Source organism: Salmo salar, chromosome ssa19 (genome assembly GCF_905237065.1).
Source record: "Salmo salar chromosome ssa19, Ssal_v3.1, whole genome shotgun sequence".
NCBI classification, from domain to species: domain Eukaryota; kingdom Metazoa; phylum Chordata; class Actinopteri; order Salmoniformes; family Salmonidae; genus Salmo; species Salmo salar.
This window is the reverse complement of record NC_059460.1, coordinates 68,751,432-68,777,318: the sequence shown is the minus strand read 5'-3', so window position 1 is coordinate 68,777,318 and position 25,887 is coordinate 68,751,432. Positions and strand designations below refer to the sequence as shown.

Here is a 25,887-nt window from a genome sequence, read left to right as displayed (position 1 = left end):
TGGGAGATTCTGGAGCGGCGCCTGAGACAGTGTTTTCCACCACTATCAACAAAACACCAAATGATGGAATTTCTCATGGAACAATGGTGTCACACCCCTCCAATATAGTTCTAGACACTTGCAGAATCCATGCCAAGGTGCATTGAAGCTGTTCTGGCTCGTGGTGGCTCAACGCCATATTAAGACACTTTATGTTACAGGAGTTACCTATACCATGACATTTGAAATCCTTAAATTAATAAAACAACAAACTTTAGAATGTTGTGTTTATGTACGGCACATTGAGCTACTGCTGCTTTAACTAGGCAAGTCAGTTAAGAACAAATTCTTATTTACAATGACGGTCTACCCCGACCAAACCCAGACAATGCGGGGTCAATTGGGACTCCCAATCACGGCCGGATGTGATACAGCCTGGATTCAAACCAGGGACTGTAGTAACGCCTTAGACCGGTGCTCCCGAGTGCATTCACTATAGCCTACAGTTCTGAGGATGAACAAAGTGATTGCTTTATTTTCTTTTTCTTTCATGGGCTATGGGTTGTGTTTCACATGAAAAGGCATTTTACTATCATTGCTAGCACATTTAGCCCTCCAGTCAGCCTTGACAACAGTATTCTATTTTCCCCACTTCAAATAGCGATTATCCTACAGGCATGCACCAAGAGAGGGTCCACAAGACCTGACAGAGATCAATGCAAAGCACTACTCAGAAAACCTTTTTTGAAACAGAATCAGTTCTATGATGGCGAACATTAGACTTCTCTTTTACTGTTGCTGTTAGCCTAGGCAACTATTAGCCAAACGCTACCACTATAGCACCCTGAAAACAACTGCGCTCTCTGTCTGATGTTGTGACATTTACAGTGGGGGAAAAAAGTATTTGATCCCCTGCTGATTTTGTACGTTTGCCCACTGATAAAGAAAGGATCAGTCTATAATTTTAATGGTAGGTTTATTTGAACAGTGAGAGACAGAATAACAACACAAATATCCAGAAAAACGCATGTCAAAAATGCTATAAATTGATTTGCATTTTAATGAGGGAAATAAGTATTTGACCCCCTCTCAATCAGAAAGATTTCTGGCTCCCAGGTGTCTTTTATACAGGTAACGAGCTGAGATTAGGAGCACACTCTTAAAGGGAGTGCTCCTAACCGGAGCTTGTTACCTGTAAAAAAATACATCTGTCCACAGAAGCAATCAATCAATCAGATTCCAAACTCTCCACCATGACCAAGACCAAAGAGCTCTCCAAGGATGTCAGGGACAAGATTGTAGACCTACACAAGGCTGGAATGGGCTACAAGACCATCGCCAAGCAGCTTGGTGAGAAGGTGACAACATTTGGTGTGATTATTCGCAAATGGAAGAAACACAAAAGAACTGTCAGTATCCCTCGGCCTGGGGCTCCATGCAAGATCTCACCTCGTGGGGTTGCAATGATCATGAGAACGGTGAGGAATCAGCCCAGAACTACACGGGAGGATCTTGTCAATGATCTCAAGGCAGCTGGGACCATAGTCACCAAGAAAACAATTGGTAACACACTACGCCGTGAAGGACTGAAATCCTGCAGCGCCCGCAAGGTCCCCCTGCTCAAGAATACGTATACATGCCCGTCTGAAGTTTGCCAATGAACATCTGAATGATTCAGAGGACAACTGGTGAAAGTGTTGTGGTCAGATGAGACCAAAATGGAGCTCTTTGGCATCAACTCAACTCGCCGTGTTTGGAGGAGGAGGAATGCTGCCTATGACCCCAAGAACACTATCTCCACCGTCAAACATGGACGTGGAAACATTATGCTTTGGGGGTGTTTTTCTGCTAAGGGGAAAGGACAACTTCACCGCATCAAAGGGACGATGGACGGGGCCATGTATCGTCAAATCTTGGGTGAGAACATCCTTCCCTCAGCCAGGGCATTGAAAATGGGTCGTGGATGGGTATTCCAGCATGACAATGACCCAGAACACACGGCCAAGGCAACAAAGGAGTGGCTCAAGAAGAAGCACATTAAGGTCCTGAAGTGGCCTAGCCAGTCTCCAGACCTTAATCCCATAGAAAATCTGTGGAGGGAGCTGAAGGTTCGAGTTGCCAAACGTCAGCCTCGAAACCTTAATGACTTGGAGAAGATCTGCAAAGAGGAGTGGGACAAAATCCCTCCTGAGATGTGTGCAAACCTGGTGGCCAACTACAAGAAATGTCTGACCTCTGTGATTGCCAACAAGGGTTTTGCCACCAAGTACTAAGTCATGTTTTGCAGAGGGGTCAAATACTTATTTCCCTCATTAAAATGCAAATAATTTTATAACATTTTTGACATGCATTTTTCTGGATTTTTTTGTTGTTATTCTGTCTCTCAGTGTTCAAATAAACCTACCATTAAAATTATAGACTGATCATTTCTTTGTAAGTGGGCAAATGTACAAAATGAGCAGGGGATCAAATACTTTTTCCCTCCACTGTAGCATCATTTCGATTGGTAAAGCGAATAGAGTATTATTATTTATTTTTTAATATTCGGATATCCCACCCAAAAATATTAGATTATTTTATAGTGAAATAATTTCAAATACTCATCTCTAACACACACATGTTCGAAACACAGTTCAAAACACAAAAAACAACACAGTTTGTCTGATCCTGAATCTTTTTGTACAGGTCATCTATCTATTTGTGAGTCTAAAGCAGACTACAGGTTCTGGTAGAAAGCAGTCATCAACTAGCCTCGTACAGTCACACTGATCTCGCGAGGTTAGATAAATATGTTTAGTGAAACATAGATAAATATGTTTAGTGAAACATATTTATGTAAGCTCGTGAGATCAGTGTGATAGTACGAGGCTAGTCATCAACATTCACTCTGACAAAACTGGCCTTTTACCACAAATCCCTCCACCTGTTCCCCACTCTGAAATTGATAAGAACATCTTCTATTCCTTCATCATCCCAGGTTGTTCCCAAGGAAGACTAGCTGTTCTCTGTCATAACATGCCTCAGGTTGGGGTGATGAAATGCACACCTGGAAGATTATACCTCACCTCCCAATGCCTTGAATTAAGTATTGATGATGTATTCTATACTGTACCAGCATACTGTATTCAGAATGTATGTACTGTATGTAACTATGAGGGTTTACAACTAAATAAAATGCAGAGTTGGTAGTGTAGCTTCGACAACCTCATGATGTTTAAGGATGTTAGGAAGCTCCATAAGCAAATCCAGAGATGCTATGCAGTGAACAGGCGAGCAGTGCACCCTGTTCAGTTTTTTCTAAAGCGAATAGAGTATTATTATTTGCTCATATTCGCTTTATGCTCAGTTTAGGTCTCTCATTACTCCCAGGCCTAAACACAGACACAGACAGACAGACCTTGACGGTTAGAGTGAATCCGGATGAGTAGAGGGGGTTCTCTCTGTCCAGCTGTCCATTCACCGTCAAAGAGCCACTGATGTAGGCCAGAGCAAAGATGCTGTTGGTGTTGCCTGGAGGAATGAGAAGAGAGGCGGAAAGAGGGAAAGGAGAGGGGGAGAGAGGTGAGAAGGTAGGAAAGGAAGGAGAGAGAGAAGGATATTAAAGTAGAGGGTGAGGCAGAGGAGGGAAGTGATGGGGGAGAGGGAGAGAGAGAGTCAGTGATCCTCATCAGGTAAATTATTAAACATGCCTATTGGGTAGAGGTATCCGTAGGACTAGTCGGACAGGTGGAGGTGCTCTATGAAGTGTTTGTGTGTGTGACGGAGTGTCATATATAATACAGTGGCTGGCCCATGCTATAGCACTATCTCTCTACCAGTCCAGGGCTCCCCTCTGACCTCTGTCCACCTGCATCTTTTTATCTAATTTGTGAGTCTGCTCTCTGCTCTTCACCTCTACTTCCTCCATCAGCCTCTTAATTTCTTCCATGGTCCTGTGTGGGTCAGTTGGTATGGCACTTACAACACTATGGTTGTGGGTTTGATTCCATATGGAAATGTATGCATGCAGTACTGTAAGCCGCTTTGGCTAAAAGTATCTGCTAAATGGTCAAAAGTAGTGCACTATGTAGGGAATAGGGTGCTTATTTGGGACTCATAACATTGTGTGTTGACTGCTTTCAATCCACTAGAACAATTTCAGTGTGTGTATCTCTATCTTCCACAAACTGTATCTCTATCTAGCTCTCTCGTTCACAATGGAAATTAATTATTGCACTTCTACTTATCCGCCTGCCTTCTCTGCCCATCCTCCTTCCATACTATCCAATCTACCCCTTTTTTATACTAATTAGCAAACCAAAATTGGTTCTGTGAAAGTTTTCATAACACAAAAACTCTCCAGTCGTGCTGATGATTATAGAATATTTCTATAAAACATTTGCCTGATGTTGCAAGAATGTTCCTGGAAATAACATTTAATCTGTCTTTAAAGGTTCCCAGATTGTTTCATTAGGTTGTGGGAATAGTTTGGTGAGAACATTGTGGGGACATCACAAAATATACACTGCTCAAAAAAATAAAGGGAACACTTAAACAACACAATGTAACTCCAAGTCAATTACACTTCTGTGAAATCAAACTATCTACTTAGGAAGCAACACTGATTGACAATAAATTTCACATGCTGTTGTGCAAATGGAATAGACAACAGGTGGAAATTATAGGCAATTAGCAAGACACCCCCAATAAAGGAGTGGTTCTGCAGGTGGTGACCACAGACCACTTCTCAGTTCCTATGCTTCCTGGCTGATGTTTTGGTCACTTTTGAATGCTGGCGGTGCTTTCACTCTAGTGGTAGCATGAGACGGAGTCTACAACCCACACAAGTGGCTCAGGTAGTGCAGCTCATCCAGGATGGCACATCAATGCGAGCTGTGGCAAGAAGGTTTGCTGTGTCTGTCAGCGTAGTGTCCAGAGCATGGAGGCGCTACCAGGAGACAGGCCAGTACATCAGGAGACGTGGAGGAGGCCGTAGGAGGGCAACAACCCAGCAGCAGGACCGCTACCTCCGCCTTTGTGCAAGGAGGAGCAGGAGGAGCACTGCCAGAGCCCTGCAAAATGACCTCCAGCAGGCCACAAATGCGCATGTGTCTGCTCAAACGGTCAGAAACAGACTCCATGAGGGTGGTATGAGGGCCCGACGTCCACAGGTGGGGGTTGTGCTTTCAGCCCAACACCGTGCAGGACGTTTGGCATTTGCCAGAGAACACCAAGATTGGCAAATTCGCCACTGGCGCCCTGTGCTCTTCACAGATGAAAGCAGGTTCACACTGAGCACATGTGACAGACGTGACAGAGTCTGGAGACGCCGTGGAGAACGTTCTGCTGCCTGCAACATCCTCCAGCATGACCGGTTTGGCGGTGGGTCAGTCATGGTGTGGGGTGGCATTTCTTTGGGGGGCCACACAGCCCTCCATGTGCTCGCCAGAGGTAGCCTGACTGCCATTAGGTACCGAGATGAGATCCTCAGACCCCTTGTGAGACCATATGCTGGTGCGGTTGGCCCTGGGTTCCTCCTAATGCAAGACAATGCTAGACCTCATGTGGCTGGAGTGTGTCAGCAGTTCCTGCAAGAGGAAGGCATTGATGCTATGGACTGGCCTGCCCGTTCCCCAGACCTGAATCCAATTGAGCACATCTGGGACATCATGTTTCGCTTCATCCACCAACGCCACGTTGCACCACAGACTGTCCAGGAGTTGGCGGATGCTTTAGTCCTGGTCTGGGAGGAGATCCCTCAGGAGACCATCCGCCACCTCATCAGGAGCATGCCCAGGCATTGTAGGGAGGTCATACAGGCACGTGGAGGCCACACACACTACTGAGCCTCATTTTGACTAGTTTTAAGGACATTACATCAAAGTTGGATCAGCCTGTAGTGTGGTTTTCCACTTTAAATTTGAGTGTGACTCCAAATCCAGACCTCCATGGGTTGATAAATTGGATTTCCATTGATTATTTTTGTGTGATTTTGTTGTCAGCACATTCAACTATGTAAAGAAAAAAGTATTTAAAAATATTATTTCATTCATTCAGATCTAGGATGTGTTATTTTAGTGTTCCCTTAATTTAACAAAAACTACCCAGTTGTGCGGATGATTCTATGATTCTAAAAAGCATTCACCTTCAACAATATTCAACAATGTTCCCAGACAGGGCCAGTCCTGGAATTTCTGCTGCCCTAGGCGAGACAAGAAATTGCTGCCCCTACATGAATCGTCCCGGTTAGCAAAATGACATTGAAATGACGTCAAAAATACGTATTTTTCCAGACGTTGAAGTTAGGTTCATTTTCGGTTCTGAATGAAAGTTGAAAATATGTAATTTATAGACGTCTATGATTGGTTTAGATTTGGTCCGGACCAAAAAACTACATCCGTGGAAATAAAGGCTGGTCTGGACTTCACCAAAAAATACGTCCAAAAGGCGTTAGCGTTGGTCCGTGCTTACTGAGGACTGGAGTTGCCCATCCCTGGCTTACAGTTCCCCATGAAATGTAAAAATAAAGACGTCCAAAAGACGTCAACGTCGGTCCGTGCTTACTGGGGTGTAGCCTACCATGTCGGCCCGCAATGGAATTGTATGAATGCCCATCCATGTGGTAGGCCCACCATTTGTAAAACAGGCCATTGCATTGGCTTTATTAGTCCTGATTCCTGTGACTAATCAATTTAGCTATTTTAAGCTCTGAATAGCAGACACTCAACTTTATCAGGAGGAGTTATCCTGAGCCTATTTGTAATGTGCTTACACAGCGGGAAATGCAGAAGTATTTTCTTTTTGCTATGATCAGCTCTTAAAAAATGTACAAATACAAACTTGAAACCACTGATCATGACAATTTAGCCCACGGGATGAAACTACTGGACAGCAGTTGTGAGTAGCCTGATTTTCCATTCCATATTCTCCATTTTACTTTGACCTGTCCTGTTTTTAGGATATTTTATATGTTTGTTAACATGTCAGCCCATTTATTATTTGACTGGGCGCCATTTACGTTAGGCTATTTGATCGGAGAAACTGCATCATGTAAAACTTTTCATTACATTGTCATACATTTTATCTCCAGCCTGTAGGCTACAGAAAAGGCCACACTCTTTCTATCATATGCTATTTCTGCTACATATTTTATGCTAGATAATTTTTTTGGACGGAACGTTGGTGGAGCGGTGCAGCGATGCGTCTCTCCAACAGCACCCTGGAGAGACGTGCTGGGAATGATAAATATTTTGCCTCCCTGCCTTTGACAAAGTGGGCACTGCTTATCATAGGGCACTCACTTACAAAGCCCATATGCCACTGGTTGAGAGAAATTGTCATTGTTTTTGGCAAGAATTATGTGAGGTTTTATGTTATTGGAGGTGCGTCTTATTCACTTTAGCTCAGAAAATGCCTCCATAGGCGGCCGCCTAATCCGGCCTAATAGTCCAGCCCTGTTCCCAGAACACAGTCTGTTCTTTATAGGTATCCAGAATGTTTCTTTCGATTGTGGGAACATTGTGGGTATATGACAAGGTTCCCAAAACACTAAAACTGTCCAGTTTTGCTGACATTTATATCAGGGTGCATAAAACATTCCTTTGATGTTGCAAGAATGTTGACATAATAGCCTTTCTGCGTTTGGAAAGGTTCCCTTAACATTTAATTAAGTTGTGGGAACAGTGTGGGTACATTACAAGAGATAGGTTCCCAAAACAAAAATATGATAATTTGTGATGACATTCATACAATGTTCAAGTTAGGTCGAATAGGACATTCCGTTAAAGTGGAAAGAATATGTAGTTGTTACTAACATTTTTGGAATTAATAATACCCATTGATTCTTCAAGAATATAACTTCTGCATTTGGAAATGATTCTGACCCCTTTACCTTTTCCACAGGCTTATTATAAAATTGATTAAATAGTTTTTTTCCCTCTTCAATCTACACACAATACCCTATAATGACAAAATAAAAACTGGTTTTTAGACATTTTGGTACATTTATTAAAAATAAATAATTGAAATATCCCATTTACATAAGTATTCAGACCCTTTACTCAGTACTTTGTTAAAGCACCTTTGGCAGCGATTAGAGCCTTGAGTCTTCTTGGGTATGATGCTACAAGCTTGGCACACCCGTATTTTGGGAGTTTCTCCCATTCTTCTCTGGAGATCCTCTCAAGCTCTGTCAGGTTGGATGGGGAGCGTTACTGCGGATTTATTTTCACTGTCTCTCCAGAGATGTTCGATCAGGTTTAAGTCTGGGCTCTGGCTGGGCCACTTAAGGACATTCAGAGACTTGTCCCGAAGCCACTCCAGTGTTGTCTTGGTTGTGTGCTTAGGGTCGTTGTTCTGTTGGAAGGTGAACAAGGCCCAAGTCTGAGGTCCTGCGCGTTCTGGAGAAGGTTTATATCAAGGATCTCTCTACTTTGCTCTGTTCATCTTTGCCTCTATCCTGACTAGTCTCCCAGTCCCTACCGTTTAAAAACATCCCCACAGCATAATGCTGCCACCACCATGCTTCACTGTAGGGATGGTGCCAGTTTTCCTCCAGACGTGACACTTGGCATTCAGGCCAAAGAGTTCAATCTTGGTTTCATCAGACCAGAGAATCTTGTTTCTCATGGTCTGAGAGTCCTTTATGTGCCTTTTGGCAAACTCGAAGCGGGCTGTTATGTGCCTTTTTACTGAGGAGTGGCTTCTGTCTGGCCACTCTAACATAAAGGCCTGATTGGTGGAGTGCTGCAGAGCTGGTTGTCCTTCTTCAATTTTAGAATGTTGGAGGCCACTGTGTTCTTGGCCTCGACACAATCCTGTCTCGGAGCTCTACGGACAATTCCTTTGACCTCATGGCTTGGTTGTTGCTCTGACATCAAATCAAATAAACTGTGGGACCTTATATAGACAGGTGTGTGCCTTTCCAAATCATGTCCAATCAATTGAATTTACCACAGGTCGACTCCAATCAAGTTGTAGAAACATCTCAAGAATGATCAATGGAAAAAGGATGTACTTGAGCTCAATTTTGAGTCTCTTAGCAAAGGGTCTGAATACTTATGTAAATAAGCTATTTCTGTTTTTTTTTATACTTTTGCAAAAAAATCTAAAAACTTGTTTTCGCATTGTCATTATGGGGTATTGTGTGTAGATGAATGAGGATTTTTTTAATGTAATCCATTTTAGAAAAAATATGTAATGTAACATTTGGAAAAAGGGAAGAGTACTTTCTGAATGCACTGTAAATATGCCTCATTAACTTAGTACATATTGTTGTACCACATCAGAACCCAAAATATAAGCTTGTTTTACGCCAATGTTTGAAAACAAAGTAAATGTAAACAAACACTATATCGTCTAAAAAAATGACTTAAACTATAATGTTGATATCTTGGATGGTCAGTCTTTGCATCCATGGCTCTGTCTATGAATTTGAGAGTTATTACATTTTTTCAGACCCACCCTTCAGCTTTTTACTATAATTACTGGTGGGGAGAACACTTTGTTATTGCGGCTAAAATTATGCAAAAGTATTATTGTGATATTCACTAAGGTTGCACAGAACATCCCCACAATGTTGCATAATGTTCAACAATTTCAAAATATCTGTTTTTATGATGTTCATAGCACATTTGTTTTTGGTTTAACATAATATTCCATTGATGTTCACGCAATATGCACTTGACAATATCTTGGAGTTATTCAGAACATTTCAATAACATTTTGAAAATGTTGTATACTGAACAAAACTATAAACACAACATGTAGTGTTGGTCCCATGTTTCATGAGCTAAAATAAAATATCCCAGTTTTCGATATGCACAAAAAGCGTACTTCTCTAAAATGCACAAATTTGTTTACGACCCTGTTAGTCAGCATTTCTCCTTTGCCAAGGTAATCCATCCAACCTGACAGGTGTGGCATATCAAGAAGCTGATTAAACAGCATGATCATTACACTGGTATACCTGGGGACAATAAAAATGTGCAGTTTTTTCACACAACACAATGCCACAGATATCTGAAGTTTTGAGGGAGCGTGGAATTGGCATGCTGACTGCAGGAATGTTAATTTCTCTACCATAAGCTGCCTCCAACGTCGTTTTAGAGAATTTGGAAGTATGTCCAACCGGCCTCACAATCGCAGACCATGTGTAACCATGCCAGCCCAGCTAGCTAGCTAGCCAACTACAGCTAACTTACAGTCACGTCAAACACTGCAGCCAGAATAACAGCAAAGTAGCTGCATTTGCGTTTGTTTAAGCTGTTTTCTTTTGACATTTATTTGGATACATCCATAACAATGAGCTAATGACGGACAATTTCGCCTGGCGTAGAAAATGTGCTCTCTCGTCAGGACATTTGGTCAGAGGAGCTAGCCAACAACACAGCTAACACAATCACTTCAAACAGAAGCTGGAAAGATAGCAAACTAGCTGCACTTTAATTTTGTTTTACCTGTTTTCTATTGATAGTTATTTGTATATATCCATAGAAATGATGGGAAGAGGCAGTGTTACACGCAGGCAAGAAGGCAGGCACACACACAGATGCAGGCAGGCACATACACAAATGCAGACAGGCACGTATGCAGGCGCGTGTGTGTGTGTGTGCGTGTGTGTGTGTGTGTGTGTGTGTGTGTGTGTGTGTGTGTGTGTGTGTGTGTGTGTGTGTGTGTGTGTGTGTGTCAATGTGTGGACTGTGGAGCTAACTTACAGGGGTTGATACTATGATGTGAGAAATGAGAGGATTGCCAAAGCTCTCACATTACCAACTGTAGTGGACTGGAAAATGAGAAACGCAAGCAGTGTTTCCCAAGAAGCATACCACACACACACACACACACACCTGTGTTACAGTTTTTTAAATCCCTTTGGTACTATTACCACAAGTATGTGGTCAAATTTCAGAACTCTTAGTACAATACTCAAAACAGATAATCAAAAGGCTGTTTTTTCAAAACTTTAAGCACATTTTCAATTGACTAACTAAAAGACACAAAATCACACAGTAACTTTTTCACCAAACCTAATCAGTGTTAGAAATACCTTTCATATAGAGAAATTGCCTTTCGCAATGCAATGCTCACAATACTTTTCACATGATTCACTTCTAATTAGTTTAAATACATTTGACCATCACTTAATCCAACTATGCTAAATGGTTAATCACTTAACCGTTTGGTAAACTGGTTTGTCTACTATATACGGATTTTGAGCGCTACAGAAATGTCTGTTTGTAAATTGGTCACCATATAAAAAGGGGTATGTGAACACTTGCAATGTCTTTCAACTTGGAGCAGGATATACAGCAATGGAGGAAGAAATCAAAGAGTTTGTGGGCAAGGTCCCCATCAGAGAGGTGGGCATGGGCCCTATCAAAAAGGTCAAAGAGGTAGGCATGGGCCCAATCAAAGAGGTCAAAGAGATGTGCATGGGCCCCCCTTCAAAAAGGTGGACATCAGAGAAAGGGAGGCAGATGGCAGGGAACTGTTGTGTCTAATGAAGTTCGGGCCATCGTCATTGACCCAGGGGTTAAACAGAGGCCTTACCATTGCAGAGGGTGCCAGATTAGGTCACCCCAATCTGAAAAGAACTACTATCAATTCATTCATGAAAACATTTTGCCAAGAAAACTGGTAAGTCTGAAGGATATGCACTATGCTTTACCATTACATTTACATGAAATGACATATTGTAATGCATGTAAATTCACCATTTTTTTTTTACAGTATTCTTACAGTATGATCTATTGACAGTACAGTGGCTTGCGAAAGTACTCACCCCCTTGGCATTTTTCTTATTTTGTTGCCTTACAACCTGGAATTAAACTATATTTTTGGGGGGTTTGTATCATTTGATTTACACAACATGCATATCACTTTGAAGAAGCAAAACATTTTTATTGTGAAACAAACAAGAAATAAGACAAAAAAACAGAAAACTTGAGCGTGCATAACTATTCACCTCCCCAAAGACAATACTTTGTAGAGCAACCTTTTGCAGCAATTACAGCTACAAGTCTGTAATTATGTAGGGGTATGTCTCTATACGCTTGGCACATCTAGCCACTTTCAAGTTGGATGGGTTCCGATGGGGTACAGCAATCCTTAAGTCATACCACAGATTCTCAACTGGATTGAGGTCTGCTGGAAGGTGAACCTCCGTCCCATTCTCAAATATCTGGAAGACTGAAACAGGATTCCCTCAAGAATTTCCCTGTATTTAGCATCCATCATTCCTTCAATTCTGACCAGTTTCCTATTCTCTGCCAATGAAAAACATCCCCACAGCATGATGCTGCCACCACAATGCTTGTGGGGATGTTGTTCTCGGGGTGATGAGAGGTGTTAGGTTTGTGCCAGAGATAGCGTTTTCCTTGATGGCCAAAAAACTCAATTTTAGTCTCATCTAACCTGAGTAACTTCTTCCATATTTTTGGGGAGTCTCCCACATGCCTTTTGGTGAATACCAAATGTGTTTGCTTATTATTTTCTGGCCACTCTTCCGTAAAGTCCAGCTCTGTGGAGTGTACGGCTTAAGGTGGTTCTATGGACAGATACTCCAATCTCCGCTGTGGAGCTTTGCAGCTCCTTCAGTGTTATCTTTGGTCTCTTTGTTTCCTCGCTGATTAATGCCCTCCTTGCCTGGTCTATGAGTTTTGGTGGGTGGCCCTCTCTTGGCAGGTTTGTTGTGGTGCCATATTCTTTCCATTTCTTAATAATGGATTTAATGGTGCTCAGTGGGATGTTCAAAGTGTCTTACATGTTTTTATAACCCAACCCTGATCTGTACTCCACAACTTTGTCCCTGACCTGTTGGGAGCGCTCCTTGGTCTTTATAGTGTCACTTGCTTGGTGGTGCCCCTTGCTTAGTGGTGTTGCAGACTCTAGGGCCTTTCAGAACAGGTGTATATACACTGCTCCAAAAAATAAAGGGAACACTAAAATAACACATCCTAGATCTGAATGTATGAAATAATCTTATTAAATACTTTTTTCTTTACATAGTTGAATGTGCTGACAACAAAATCACACAAAAATAATCAATGGAAATCCAATTTATCAACCCATGGAGGTCTGGATTTGGAGTCACACTCAAAATTAAAGTGGAAAAACACACTACAGTCTGATCCAACTTTGATGTAATGTCCTTAAAACAAGTCAAAATGAGGCGCAGTAGTGTGTGTGGCCTCCACGTGCCTGTATGACCTCCCTACAACGCCTGGGCATGCTCCTGATGAGGTGGCGGCCAACTCCTGGACAGTCTGTGGTGCAACGTGGCGTTGGTGGATGGAGCGAGACATGATGTCCCAGATGTGCTCAATTGAATTCAGGTCTGGGGAATTCCATAGCATCAATGCCTTCATCTTGCAGGAACTGCTGACACACTCCAGCCACATGAGGTCTAGCATTGTCTTGAATTAGGAGGAACCCAGGGCCAACCGCACCAGCATATGATCTCACAAGGGGTCTGAGGATCTCATCTCGGTACCTAATGGCAGTCAGGCTACCTCTGGCGAGCACATGGAGGGCTGTGCGGCCCCCCAAAGAAATGCCACCCCACACCATGACTGACCCACCGCCAAACCGGTCATGCTGGAGGATGTTGCAGGCAGCAGAACGTTCTCCACGGCGTCTCCAGACTCTGTCACGTCTGTCACATGTGCTCAGTGTGAACCTGCTTTCATCTGTGAAGAGCACAGGGCGCCAGTGGCAAATTTGCCAATCTTGGTGTTCTCTGGCAAATGCCAAACGTCCTGCACGGTGTTGGGCTGTAAGCACAACCCCCACCTGTGGACGTCGGGCCCTCATACCACCCTCATGGAGTCTGTTTCTGACCGTTTGAGCAGACACATGCACATTTGTGGCCTGCTGGAGGTCATTTTGCAGGGCTCTGGCAGTGCCCCTTCCTGCTCCTCCTTGCACAAAGGCGGAGGTAGCGGTCCTGCTGCTGGGTTGTTGCCCTCCTACGGCCTCCTCCACGTCTCCTGATGTACTGGCCTGTCTCCTGGTAGCGCCTCCATGCTCTGGACACTACGCTGACAGACACAGCAAACCTTCTTGCCACAGCTCGCATTAATGTGCCATCCTGGATGAGCTGCACTACCTGAGCCACTTGTGTGGGTTGTAGACTCCGTCTCATGCTACCACTAGAGTGAAAGCACCGCCAGCATTCAAAAGTGACCAAAACATCAGCCAGGAAGCATAGGAACTGAGAAGTGGTCCGTGGTCACCACCTGCAGAACCACTCGTTTATTGGGGGTGTCTTGCTAATTGCCTATAATTTCCTCCTGTTGTCTATTCCATTTGCACAACAGCATGTGAAATGTATTGTCAATCAGTGTTGCTTCCTAAGTGGACAGTTTGATTTCACAGAAGTGTGATTGACTTGGAGTTACATTGTGTTGTTTAAGTGTTCCCTTTATTTTTTTTGAGCAGTGTATATATACTGAGATCATGTGACAGATCATGTGAGACACAGGTGGACTTTATCTAACTAATTATGGGACTTCTGAAGGTAATTGGTTGCACCAGATCTTAGTTAGGGGTTGAATACATATGCAAGCACCACTTTTTATTTTTTTAATTTCACATCACCAATTTGTCCATTACATGAAATCAAAATCAATTTAATCTGGTCTGGTTTCCTGAATTTCCGCCTGACTGACATACCCAAAGTAAACTGCCTGTTACTCAGGCCCAGAAGTCAGGATATGCATATACGTGGTAGGATTGGACAGAAAACCTTCTGAAGTTTATAAAACTGTTAAAATAATTTTTGAAACAATAACAGAATTGATATGGCAGGCAGAAATCCGAAGAACATCCAACCGGGTTTTTTTTTTTTGAGGTCCCAGGCTCTTATAATGGAAACCTATTGTTTCTATGTAAATCCGTCTCCCAGATTGCAATTCATATGGCTTCCACTAGATGGTAACAGTCCTTATTCAAGGTTTCAGGCTTTTTTTTCTGAAAAACAAGCAAGAATTTTGAGTTTTGGTGAGAAGAGCACCGGAACAATATCAGTCTATCAGCACGCGAGGGAGAGGGCAGGGCGCGCGCTTACACATTTTCCTTTCCTATTGAACATACTACTTTCCGTATGAAATGTTATAGTTTATTTACATTTAGAGTACCTGAGGATTAAATATAAATGCCGTTTGACTTGTTTGGATGAAGTTTAGAGGTAGCTTTTTGGACTCCTTTGTCTGCATACTGAAATCGATGCGCCAACTAAACTGACTTTTTGGGATATAAAGAAGGATTTTATCTAACTAAACGACCATTCATGTTGTAGCTGGGACCCTTGGGATTGCAAACAGGGGATGATCTTCAAAAGTAAGTGATTTATTTAATCACTATTTGTGATTTTATGAAGCCTGTGCTGGTTGAAAAATATGTTGTGGGGCACCGTCCTCAGACAATCGCATGGTATGCTTTTGCCGTAAAGCCTATTTGAAATCGGACAACACAGTTAGATTAACAAGAATTTAAGCTTTTAAATGATATGTTCATGAATGTTTAATATTACGATTATTTATTTGAATTGCGCGCCCTCCAATTTCACAGGTTGTAAATGCAACAAAATAGGAAAATCGCCAAGGGGGGGAGAATACTTTTGCAAGGCACTGTTGATAAGAGAATTATCTAATAAAGGTAAAATGAATCAATAATCCATTATTAATTAGTAGTTATGTAGCATGGATAATGAATAATTAATGTACTGAACGTTAGTCCCATAAGGTCTAGTAGAGGCCCGGGACAAAATGTGTGTGTGTGTGTGTGTTTTAGTGGGCCTAAGATAACAACAAGTAGACTGTGCTTGACCCGGCAGCTGAGGAACTTGGAGTAACTTAGAGGAGAAAGGTAATGACCCTCAAGGTTTCCTAATCTCGGGGGAACCACAGACAGCGCTGGATAGTGATTAACAGTGGTGGGAAGTCAAGGGAGAGATACTGTTCACCTACTGTTTGTGTGTATGTGTGTGCGTAGGTTATCTACTTTTGGTGTGGAGGTGTGTGCGTAAGCAGAGAGGGAGGATAAAATGAACTTCTTTGTTAATGTTGGGCAGAACGTTCTCTGAATAAACTGTACAGACCTTTTGCTGAAAGCTGAGTCCTTGCCTAATTATTAACCCATTGTCTTACAAACCTTGGGAATTAGTCAAGGCTTATTGATTGTTAATTATTATAATTGGGATAAAATAATTCCCATGACAACTGTATATTCTGTTCTACCCTCAGAAATGACAGAATACCCAATGGTGCTGGCTGTTGCTGTGTGCTGATTGACCAGCAGGAGTGGGCAGTGGTGGAAATGGTGAGGGCCAGGAATGACATACAGCTGTCTGAAGTAAAGCAAGTCATTGAGAGAAACGATGACACCTTTGCTAATGTGGCATCCGTCAGCCTATCAACAATCGCCCGTCTTTTGAAGAGGCACCATGTATCTTAAAACACATTTACCTGGTGCCTTTTGAGAGTGAAACAACTGCAGGCTGAGTATGTTCAGGTACAACACTATATACTGTATTACTGTTACTATTTGATTGACATGCTACTTCGCAATATTGGAACTATACTGTAAAAATAACTAACCAAAATATATTTTTAGAGTGTGATGGTGCTTGATGCTGCTGTGAACCATCACAAGTATATCTTTGTTGATGAAGCGGGATTTAACCTGGCTAAAACTTTGGAGCTGTTAGTGGAAACTCATCGGTCAACGGGCGACCGTTCAAGTGCCTGGACAACGTGGGGGAAACCTCTCCATGTTCGCAGCTATCTCTGAAGATATACCTGCCCCCATACTATCCTTTCCTCAACCCTATTGGATCATTTTTTTTCAGCATGGAGGTAGAAGGTATAGGATCGCCATCCCCATGAGCTTGCCACCCTGCTTCTGGCCATGGATGAGGTATGAGGCGACATCAATGCAGACCAATGTCAAGCTTGGATTTGTTATACCAAAAGGCTTTTCCCGAAGACATTCACTGTGAGGTGGATGAGAATTTATGGCCAAATGCTCAAAACAGATTAATGCGGGCTAAACGTTATGTTTTATTTTCATTCATTTAATTTGTTTTATTCAATTTCCTACATTTGATTACAGACAGTACACCAATGTTGCAATTATATCAAAACAAAAAAAAAACGGTGTAATCTACTGTACTTTACAGTACCATAGCATATTACTTTCAGCACATTTTTCTTTTGTGAACAATTGTTTTTTATTGGGTCTGTGAGAGAAAAATGTGGTATTTACCTGATTTGTTTGATATTAATAGTTGGCAATTAATACTTAACAAATGGGAAGACATTTCTGTCCTACTAATGCTGTGTTTTTATGGTCTCCACTCTAGTTCCCTACAGCTAATCTGGACGTACTGTCCCTAAAGATGGCTTGAGCTGACAAATGAGTTAAAGACTGCATTACATAGAGAAGAATGGGTTTTACTAGATATAGCTTAGGAGTAGAACAATCCCTCATTGTCTCAAAATCACCCTTGCAAATGGGAAACTAAGCCAGGGTGGGGTTAAGACAACAACATACGTGCAGATAATGACAGGATGAACCCAGAGTGGCTTATGATGACCCAATCTGCATAGGAGGGGTTGAACAAACCATGACTAAGCATTCTTAGTGTCAGCTATATAAAGAACTCTGCGTAAACTCTGTGTAAAGGTTAGGCTACTCGGCCCAACAGTCAAGATTGTTGGCTTGACTAGTCTCATTATTGCAATAATTCATCAATATTAAATAAAGATGATTGTTTGAAGAAGTCTCTCAGTATGAATTTCCACAACAGGTCACAAGGGCAATACAACCATAAAAATGTAATTACACTCCCCCCTTTTTTTTGTCAAATTAAAATAAACAACACACACTACACTAGAATATATACAGCAAAGACATTTTCTAACATAACACCATAAAGTAAACATTTTACATCAAATCCAACAATTTACAGCGGCAGGTAGTTTAGAGCGGCAGGTAGCCTAGTGGTTAGAGCGTTGGACTAGTAACCGAAAGGATGCAAGATTGAATCCCTGAGCTGACAAGGAAAAAAATCTGTCGTTCTGCCCCTGAACAAGGCAGTTAACCCACTGTTCCTAGGTTGTCATTGAAAATAAGAATTTGTTCTTAACTGACTTGCCTAGTTAAATAAAGTAAAAATAAATAAATATACTTTCAGCACTTCTAATGGTGTTTTGAAACACATATCTTGCATTGTTTGCTATTGGATTAACTGGTAGTTCAAACAACAAAGTTGAAAAGATGTCATTATGTTGTTTTGGTGATGAAACCAATGTTATCATTACATTTCACAATAAATGTGTATGTTGAATCAATGGTTGTGTGGTGAGAGATGTTTACAATCCAAATGAATGCACAATGACAGGTTTTGAATGTGACTGGCTTGGAGTTTTGTACTAAGAGTTGTGAAAATGTACCATATACTTGTGAAAATAGAACCAAAGCGATTAAAAAAAAAGCTTAATCTCTGAGGATAGAACTGGCATAGGTAGGATTGAAATACCACACCATATCAATAGGTAGGATTGAAATACCACAACATATCAATATAGAAGGCTATGTTACTGTATCACAAAGCAAGTCTCATTGACTTGATATGTTCTGTAGACAAGCAAGGAAACATACGTTGTTGAGAGTAGAGACATTGAAATTCTCAACATGTGTTCGCTATGAGTGAGAGAAAGAGAGAGAAATAGAGCAGGGAGAGAAAAAGATAGACTAAGTGCATTGAATCGCGAAAGTGGAAAAACTACATGTGTAGTCATTATGGAGGGGATTGTGCTTCGAGAAAGAAAACCAAAAAATCTGTTGAGTTCAATCAAGTGTGTGACAAATGGATGACAATGACTCTCTATTTGTGTCCCAAATGGCACCCTGTTCCCTATATAGTGCATTACTTTGTCACACACAAATGTAGTGCACTATGGAATAGTGTGATTTAGGATGCAGTCAATGACTCTCACAGCAATGAGCTTTGGAGGACAGTAAAAAGTAAATTAGTATTACTTTTGAGGTTTAGGCTTACGGGCATATCATAATAATGATTATCCCCTGAATGAGACATAAGTCCCCCTAAATGCAATGAAGTCAAACTTTGTGCGGCATCTCTAAATAATTCTAATTCAACCATTCTTCTATTTGTTTCAAATTCGATTTGTACTGCTACAGTGGTAAATATTAAAATAAAAGCTTATTCCAAATTAAACGAACACCCCCACCTCTGTGTGTTTAATTACTGCTGTGACCTAAATCAGGGTCTTAAACAAATACACTTTGAAACAAAAGTATACACCTCACACACATGGTTATGGGCTTAAAGAAAATACATGTACCATATCAGTTATAGAGTTGAAGTGTATTCACTTTTGAGTTTGCACCCCAATGTTACACTTTATATACATCACAGAAGACTGAAATAGAACAAAACTGTTTGACATTGAAAGACCGGATTTTCAGGTAATAAAAAAAAGGTTTGTTAATTATGAAAAATATGAATACCATTCAATCAATGATGCCACATTTGACTACAGGAAAGGGCTACACATTGTTTTCCTATGTGGCTGCCCTTGTCATCCTAGGACAGACAGTCCCGTATCTCAGCCCCTTTTCCTTGACTAAACTCTGTTTTAAGTCTGCTCTCTCCATGACATTCAGTAGAGTGAATAGGTGAACGCTATGGTCGCTTATTGATGTCACCTGTTAAATCTACTTCAATCAGTGTAGATGAAGGGGAGGAGACATGTTAAAGAAGGATTTTAAGCCTTGAGACATTTGAGACATGGATTGTGTATGTGTGCCATTGAATGGTCAAGACAAAAGATTGAAGTGCCTTTGAACGGGGTATGGTAGTAGGTGCCAGGCACACCAGTTTGAATGTGTCAAGAACTGCAATGCTACTGTTTTTTTTAGGCTCAACAGTTTCCTGTGTGTATAAAGAAAGGTCCACCACCCAAAGGACATCCAGCCAACTTGACACAACTGTGGGAAGCATTGGTGTCAACATGGGCCAGCATTCCTGTGGAACGCTTTCGACACCTTGTAGAGTCCATGCCCTGATGAATTGAGGCTGTTCTGAGGGCAAAAGGCGGGTGCAACACAAAACATTAGAAAAGTGTTCCTAATGTTTTGTATACTCAGTGTTTCATTTAATTATAATGTTACCATTCTAGTGAAAAGCTAAATAAAAAGCATGACGCACACCCACCAATGTTTGTAAACTGTATAACATTAACATAAGGGTGTGGAAAATTGCCAGATTCTTAAATGATAATGACAATCATTGTTGCATGATTAAAGGGTTAGCACAAATTGCAAGTAGCCTACAGGGGGGGAGAAATTAGCTCATCCACTCAGCCAGGCAAACACAAACAGTATTGTGTGTTGACTGTGATCAGGGCAGGGGAATATAAGTGTCTTGTTTGTTTAATGAACAAAATAAGAACTAGGCCTAATTATTTAATTTGCATGGTGGAACCATGTAGCCTATAGACTGCATAGTCCAGTAACATAGCTTTATTAAAGTTGTAATATTATATATGATCAAAATATGCTATTCTATTCTTTTGAAAACAAATGCTAATATTATAAATGATAATATTCCTAAGGACCTGCAAAAACAAATGAATAATGGATTTCTTTGTGATGCTGTGTATTCTATGGTTTGGGAGTGTGGATTTGGATTGGGATCCTGCCAGTATGCTCTGAATTACCAGTAGGCTAATCAATTAATATATTTAAGACTGGTGTATCATGGTCAACAAGTGAGGAATCATAGGGAGATGGAGATAACAGTGTTTAGGCTACTATTCATAATCACACTGGAATGTAAATTGTGCGTTGCTCAGAGGAGAGAGGCTCAAGTTGTGTACAGTAGTGCTTCACACCTTTCATTAAATTACAAAAGGTGAGTCTAATTGCGCAGTAGCCTAGGTTATGTGTAACCCCCCCTTTGCAGTAGTGCCTTTGTTTGTCTGCAGAGAACATGTACAGAACTTGTATACATGTATACAATGAATTGCCTTAATTTCAATGTTGAACTGTTGGCTGAAGCCTAGGCTACACGGGTCGCAAACCATAACACAACCTTCCGAAACAGTTAGATTGGAGCAGGATAACTTATGAATTGCCTATAATAGGATACAGTATATAGATTAGAAAATGTAACATAGGTTTTTGGTTTTTGAAACAGTTGCTCTCTTCTCACCCATCAGACTATTCTCAAAGTGGCAAAGGCAAGCGCGCATATCAAGCTTAGTGACCAGGAGCACTTATTTCATTTTCTCTGGTTTTGCCTGACAAAAACAAAGTAGGCCTACATTTGTATTATCCATATAAAATACAGTTTAGCAATCTATTACGAATGCAACGTTGTCAGAACAATAATAGGCTATTGAGGTTTCATTGATCATTTTCGTATTTCAGATAGAACTGATTTAGGTGGCTACTGGCTATATTGCTAAAGATAGCTGTGACACCACACTGCTTTACATTTACATTTACATTTAAGTCATTTAGCAGACGCTCTTATCCAGAGCGACTTACAAATTGGCTTCAATATTATGGGATGAAGATGTTCTGGGGAAAAATTATTACGATATTTGTGAGGAAGAAAATGGTATCCAGCCAGTTGGCAATGAGCACTGTGCCCTCCAAAGGGATAATGTGCGTGCATGGGGGTCGCAAGGTTTGAACCACTCCACTTTGGGGGTCACAGGGAAAAAGTTTGAGAAGCACTGTAGCAGTCCCCGGTCTGAATGACGGACTCGACTGCCCCCTCATGGTGAAAAACATAAATGCAGGTTAATGTAAATCACAAGTACATTTGCATTCTATTTACATTTTCCTGCTGAGGAACAAAAGCATGATCAAATGAAGATGCCAGATCTGTAATCAGATATATTGGAGGATACAGAGATACAGGTTCTGTACAAGGTAAAGCATTGGTAAACTCTTTTGAGTTTTCACTTGTTGCTCTCAATATAGCTCAACTGAACATTTTACAACATATTTTTAGATAACCTCTGGGGCTGTAGGTAGAGTAGAGACAGCTGAGTTTTTTGGGGCTGCCTGCATGGGCCTCATCTGGGCTTTCAGACTGGCAGTCCCAGCAGTCATCACTGAGCTGTACTGTGCATCCCCCTGACCAAGCCTGTTTGATCACGGCTGTGTGTGAGACTGTGTGATCACGGCTGTGTGTTTCTATAAATAATGGGGCCAATGTGTGACTTTGGGATCAATAATTCAAAATGGTTAGAAACAAAAACAAAAAAATATATTTATAAAATTGAATATATACAAATTGGCCCATAACTCCACCTACATAACAACAGAGGCTTAGGACTATACATCCTTTAAGCAGAGTTCATGCAGACATTGGCAAGTCAAATTTAAGGATTTTCAGGGACTTTTTCAAGCACTTAATTGTAATTTTCAAGGACCTCATTGTTATATAATTGTATAATTTATATAACTGTGTCACGTCCTGACCAGTATAAGGGTTATTTGTTATTGTAGTTTGGTCAGGACGTGGCAGAGGGTATTTTGTTTATGTGGTTCGGGGTGGTGTTTTATGTAGTAGGGTGTTTGATTTATTATTTCCGGGGTTTTTGGGGTTATGTTCTAGTTTTTGTATTTCTATGTGGTCTCTAGTCTTTTGTATTTCTATGTCTAGTTTATTGGGGTTGGACTCTCAATTGGAGGCAGGTGTTTTCTAGTTGCCTCTGATTGAGAGTCCTATATATGGGTATGTGTTTGGTTAAGTGTTTGTGGGAGATTGTTTCTTGTTTTGCCTGTGTGAGCATGACAAGACTGTTTTGTTGTTCGTGGGTTCTTCATTTTGGTGTTCTCTTGATTTAAAATAAATTAACAAGATGAGCATCCACATTCCTGCTGCGTTTTGGTCCTCTATCCCCGACGACAACCGTTACAAACTGTGTATATAGGGCCTAATATAGAATCCTCCCTCCCCCAAAAAGCATGTGAAAAGTGTAAAAAAAAAAAAAAAGTAGGCCATTACCATTTCAACATCCTCCATTCGCTATTTCAAATCAAATCAAATTTTATTTGTCACATGCGCCGAATGTAACAGGTGTAGATCTTACCGTGAAATGCTTACTTACAAGCCCTTAACCAAAAATACAGTTCAAGAAATAGAGTTAAGAAAATATTTACTAAATAAACTAAAGTAATAAATAACATAAAATATCAATAACAAGGCTATATACAAGGGATATCAATTTGCGGGGGTACAGGTTAGTCAAGATCATTTCTACATGTAGGTAAATGGGAAAGTGACAATGCATTGACAATAAACAGCAAGTAGCATCAGTGTAAAAACAATTGTTTTTGATTGTTATATAACTGTATAATTTATATAATTGTGCATATAGGGCCTAATATAGAACCCTCCCTCCCCAAAAAGCATGTAAAAAGTGTTAAAAAAAAAGTAGGCCATTACCATTTCAAGAATAAATATTTTTTGGGGCCTTGCCAATGCATTGATATGAAAAGTATTATTACATCCTAAATTTGTGAGAATAATATGGACATTGCCTGACTAAATAGATTGGATGCATACATGGCGATTTTTCTGTAGCATATGTAGCCGACGCAGGCACACATAATAAAGTTGTTAATAGCGGTAGCATTAATCTCACCATTTGAATCTCACCATGTCTGTTTTTATAATGAGAGAGTGACGAAAAACCAGGTTCCTTTTTAATGGAAGGATTTGTATGGAAGCCAAGTTGAAGCCATCTTTAGATGTTGTAGTCCTCATAATAACTGCACATGGTTGTACCACAACAGGGTAGCGTAACACCCTTCAATTGAAGTGGCGGGAAACAAGCGAAAGTGGCCACATCTCTCACAAAAACGGATAAAAAATTATATTACAGATAATTATAAGGGAGCAGGAAAATTTATAAATTGGCTACAATAATTACAATAATTTTTTACGCACCAAATTGGGGAAATGTCTAATTTTCAAAGTAGTCCTATTTCAGTACTTGATTGTCTGAGCTCCAAACTCAAACAGTAGGCTACTTCAAGTCCCCTGTATTGTTTAAAATTGAAGCTCTAACATGGAAAACAAAATGTATTTCATTACCAGATTATATTGTGAATAAGCGCACCAGGCTATGTAATTTGTTGTCATTATATCCAGAATAAATAATAGGAATAGCATTGGGTGTTGCGCCAATAGTCTATCCTACACAATTGTGCACAGTAGACTCGGTGTCCAATCTGACACACAAAAACGTATGAAAACATGAACTCATTACATTGATGCTTTCTCTGTTAAATCTAATGAGACCTTACTGTAAATCAAGCAGACAACAACAGATGATCAACGTCAATTTGCTAGGGAAATTAGATTCAATGTGGATTCAGGCACAACTGTCTTCACCGGCGTAACGAATGAGATACCAAAATATTCTGGACATTCCTCGCAAACACCTTTTTTCCAGCACTTGTGTTGTTGTTGTATCGCATGCACTATCACAACAGCTGTTCGTCACTTGACTGTCATTCGGAAAATGACGTCCTGGATCTGAAAATATCCTGGCATAACTAATCAGCTTGGACACCAAATAACTATTGAACAAGTATTATGCGGAATTATTGAAGAACCATGTTAATGACAGTTTATTTTTATTGATTTATTTATTTCACCTTTATTTAACCAGGTAGGTTAGTTGAGAACAAGTTCTCATTTACAACTGTGACCTGGTTAAGATAAAGCAAAGCAGTCCGTCACAAACAACAACACAGAGTTACACATGGAATAAACAAACATACAGTCAATAATACAATAGAAAAAGTCTATATACAGTGTGTGCAAATGAGGTAAGATAAGGGAGGTAAGGCAATAAATAGGCCATAGTGGCAACATAATGACAATATAGCAATTAAACACTGGAGTGATAGATATGCAGAAAATGAATCTGCAAGTAGAGATACTGGGGTGCAAAGGAGCAAGAGAAATACAATAAATAACAGTATGGGGATGAGGTAGTTGGATGGGCTATTTGCAGATGGGCTATGTACAGGTGCAGTGATTTGTGAGCTGCTCTGACAGCTGGTGCTTAAAGTTAGTGAGGGAGTCTCCAGCTTCAGTGATTTTTGCAGTTCGTTCCAGTCATTGGCAGCAGATCGATTTAGGTTTTAAATATCAAGTTATGGTGACTCTTTCGGTTAGAAGCATTCAATTTGGCAATGCATACATTATTTTGGATTTATGTGCACATGAAAACTGATTTTACCCCGTAACATGAGGAGACACAAAATAAACGTAGTTACACTGCATTTTTGAGATCTCTCTACAAAACACTGTCCAGCAGCGAGATCCAGGATTCTTACAGGGTTCAAGTTCAATGTCTAATTTAATTGATTAATGCTTAATATATGATATAACTATTACTTACATTTCCATAAATGCAAGGACAGAAAAGTAATGTTTTATGTCATACAATTTTTTTCATCTCAACGTGATCCATCATAATAAGAACTTTAATGCTCCGAAAGTGTCTAGGAATTTATATCCATCCATCCCCACAATTATGTATGTTGGGAAATGTAAATATTGATGATCGATATCAGTTTTGTAGTTTTTTAATCTAGGTGTAATTGCTGAAAAAAAGCTTAAATATTCATCAATTGGAAAGCCTCATATTCCCCCTTAATAACAAACTGGATGACTGAACTATCTAGCTACATACCATTGGATTTTGTATATTATAAAGTTAAACAAAAACCAGAAGTGTGACACAATTTGTTCTTCACTTTCTAACCCTAATATCTGTCATTACATATTCAAAAGCAATTGTCTACGGGCCTCCCGAGTGGCGCGGTGGTCAAAGGCACTGCATCGCAGTGCTAGCTGTGCCACTA

General features: G+C 40.6%; 1 protein-coding gene and 1 long non-coding RNA gene across 4 annotated transcripts in view; one reads left to right on the top strand and one right to left on the bottom strand.

Annotated features, from left to right (window-relative positions):
* LOC106579436 (uncharacterized) overlaps window positions 1-17,737 on the top strand; it is a 66,032-nt gene extending 48,295 nt beyond the window's left edge. The window contains exons 2-3 of the long non-coding RNA XR_001322654.2: window positions 16,203-16,470; window positions 16,573-17,737. This is a non-coding gene — a long non-coding RNA (uncharacterized lncRNA). The remainder of the gene's footprint in view (window positions 1-16,202; window positions 16,471-16,572) is intronic.
* Window positions 1-25,887, bottom strand: part of LOC106579432 (cadherin-23) — a 706,260-nt gene that overhangs the window by 384,499 nt on the left and 295,874 nt on the right. For all 3 annotated transcript variants that reach the window (XM_014159337.2, XM_014159338.2, XM_014159342.2), the window contains exon 10: window positions 3,377-3,489. In XM_014159337.2, the coding sequence (XP_014014812.2) occupies window positions 3,377-3,489 (113 nt within the window). The remainder of the gene's footprint in view (window positions 1-3,376; window positions 3,490-25,887) is intronic.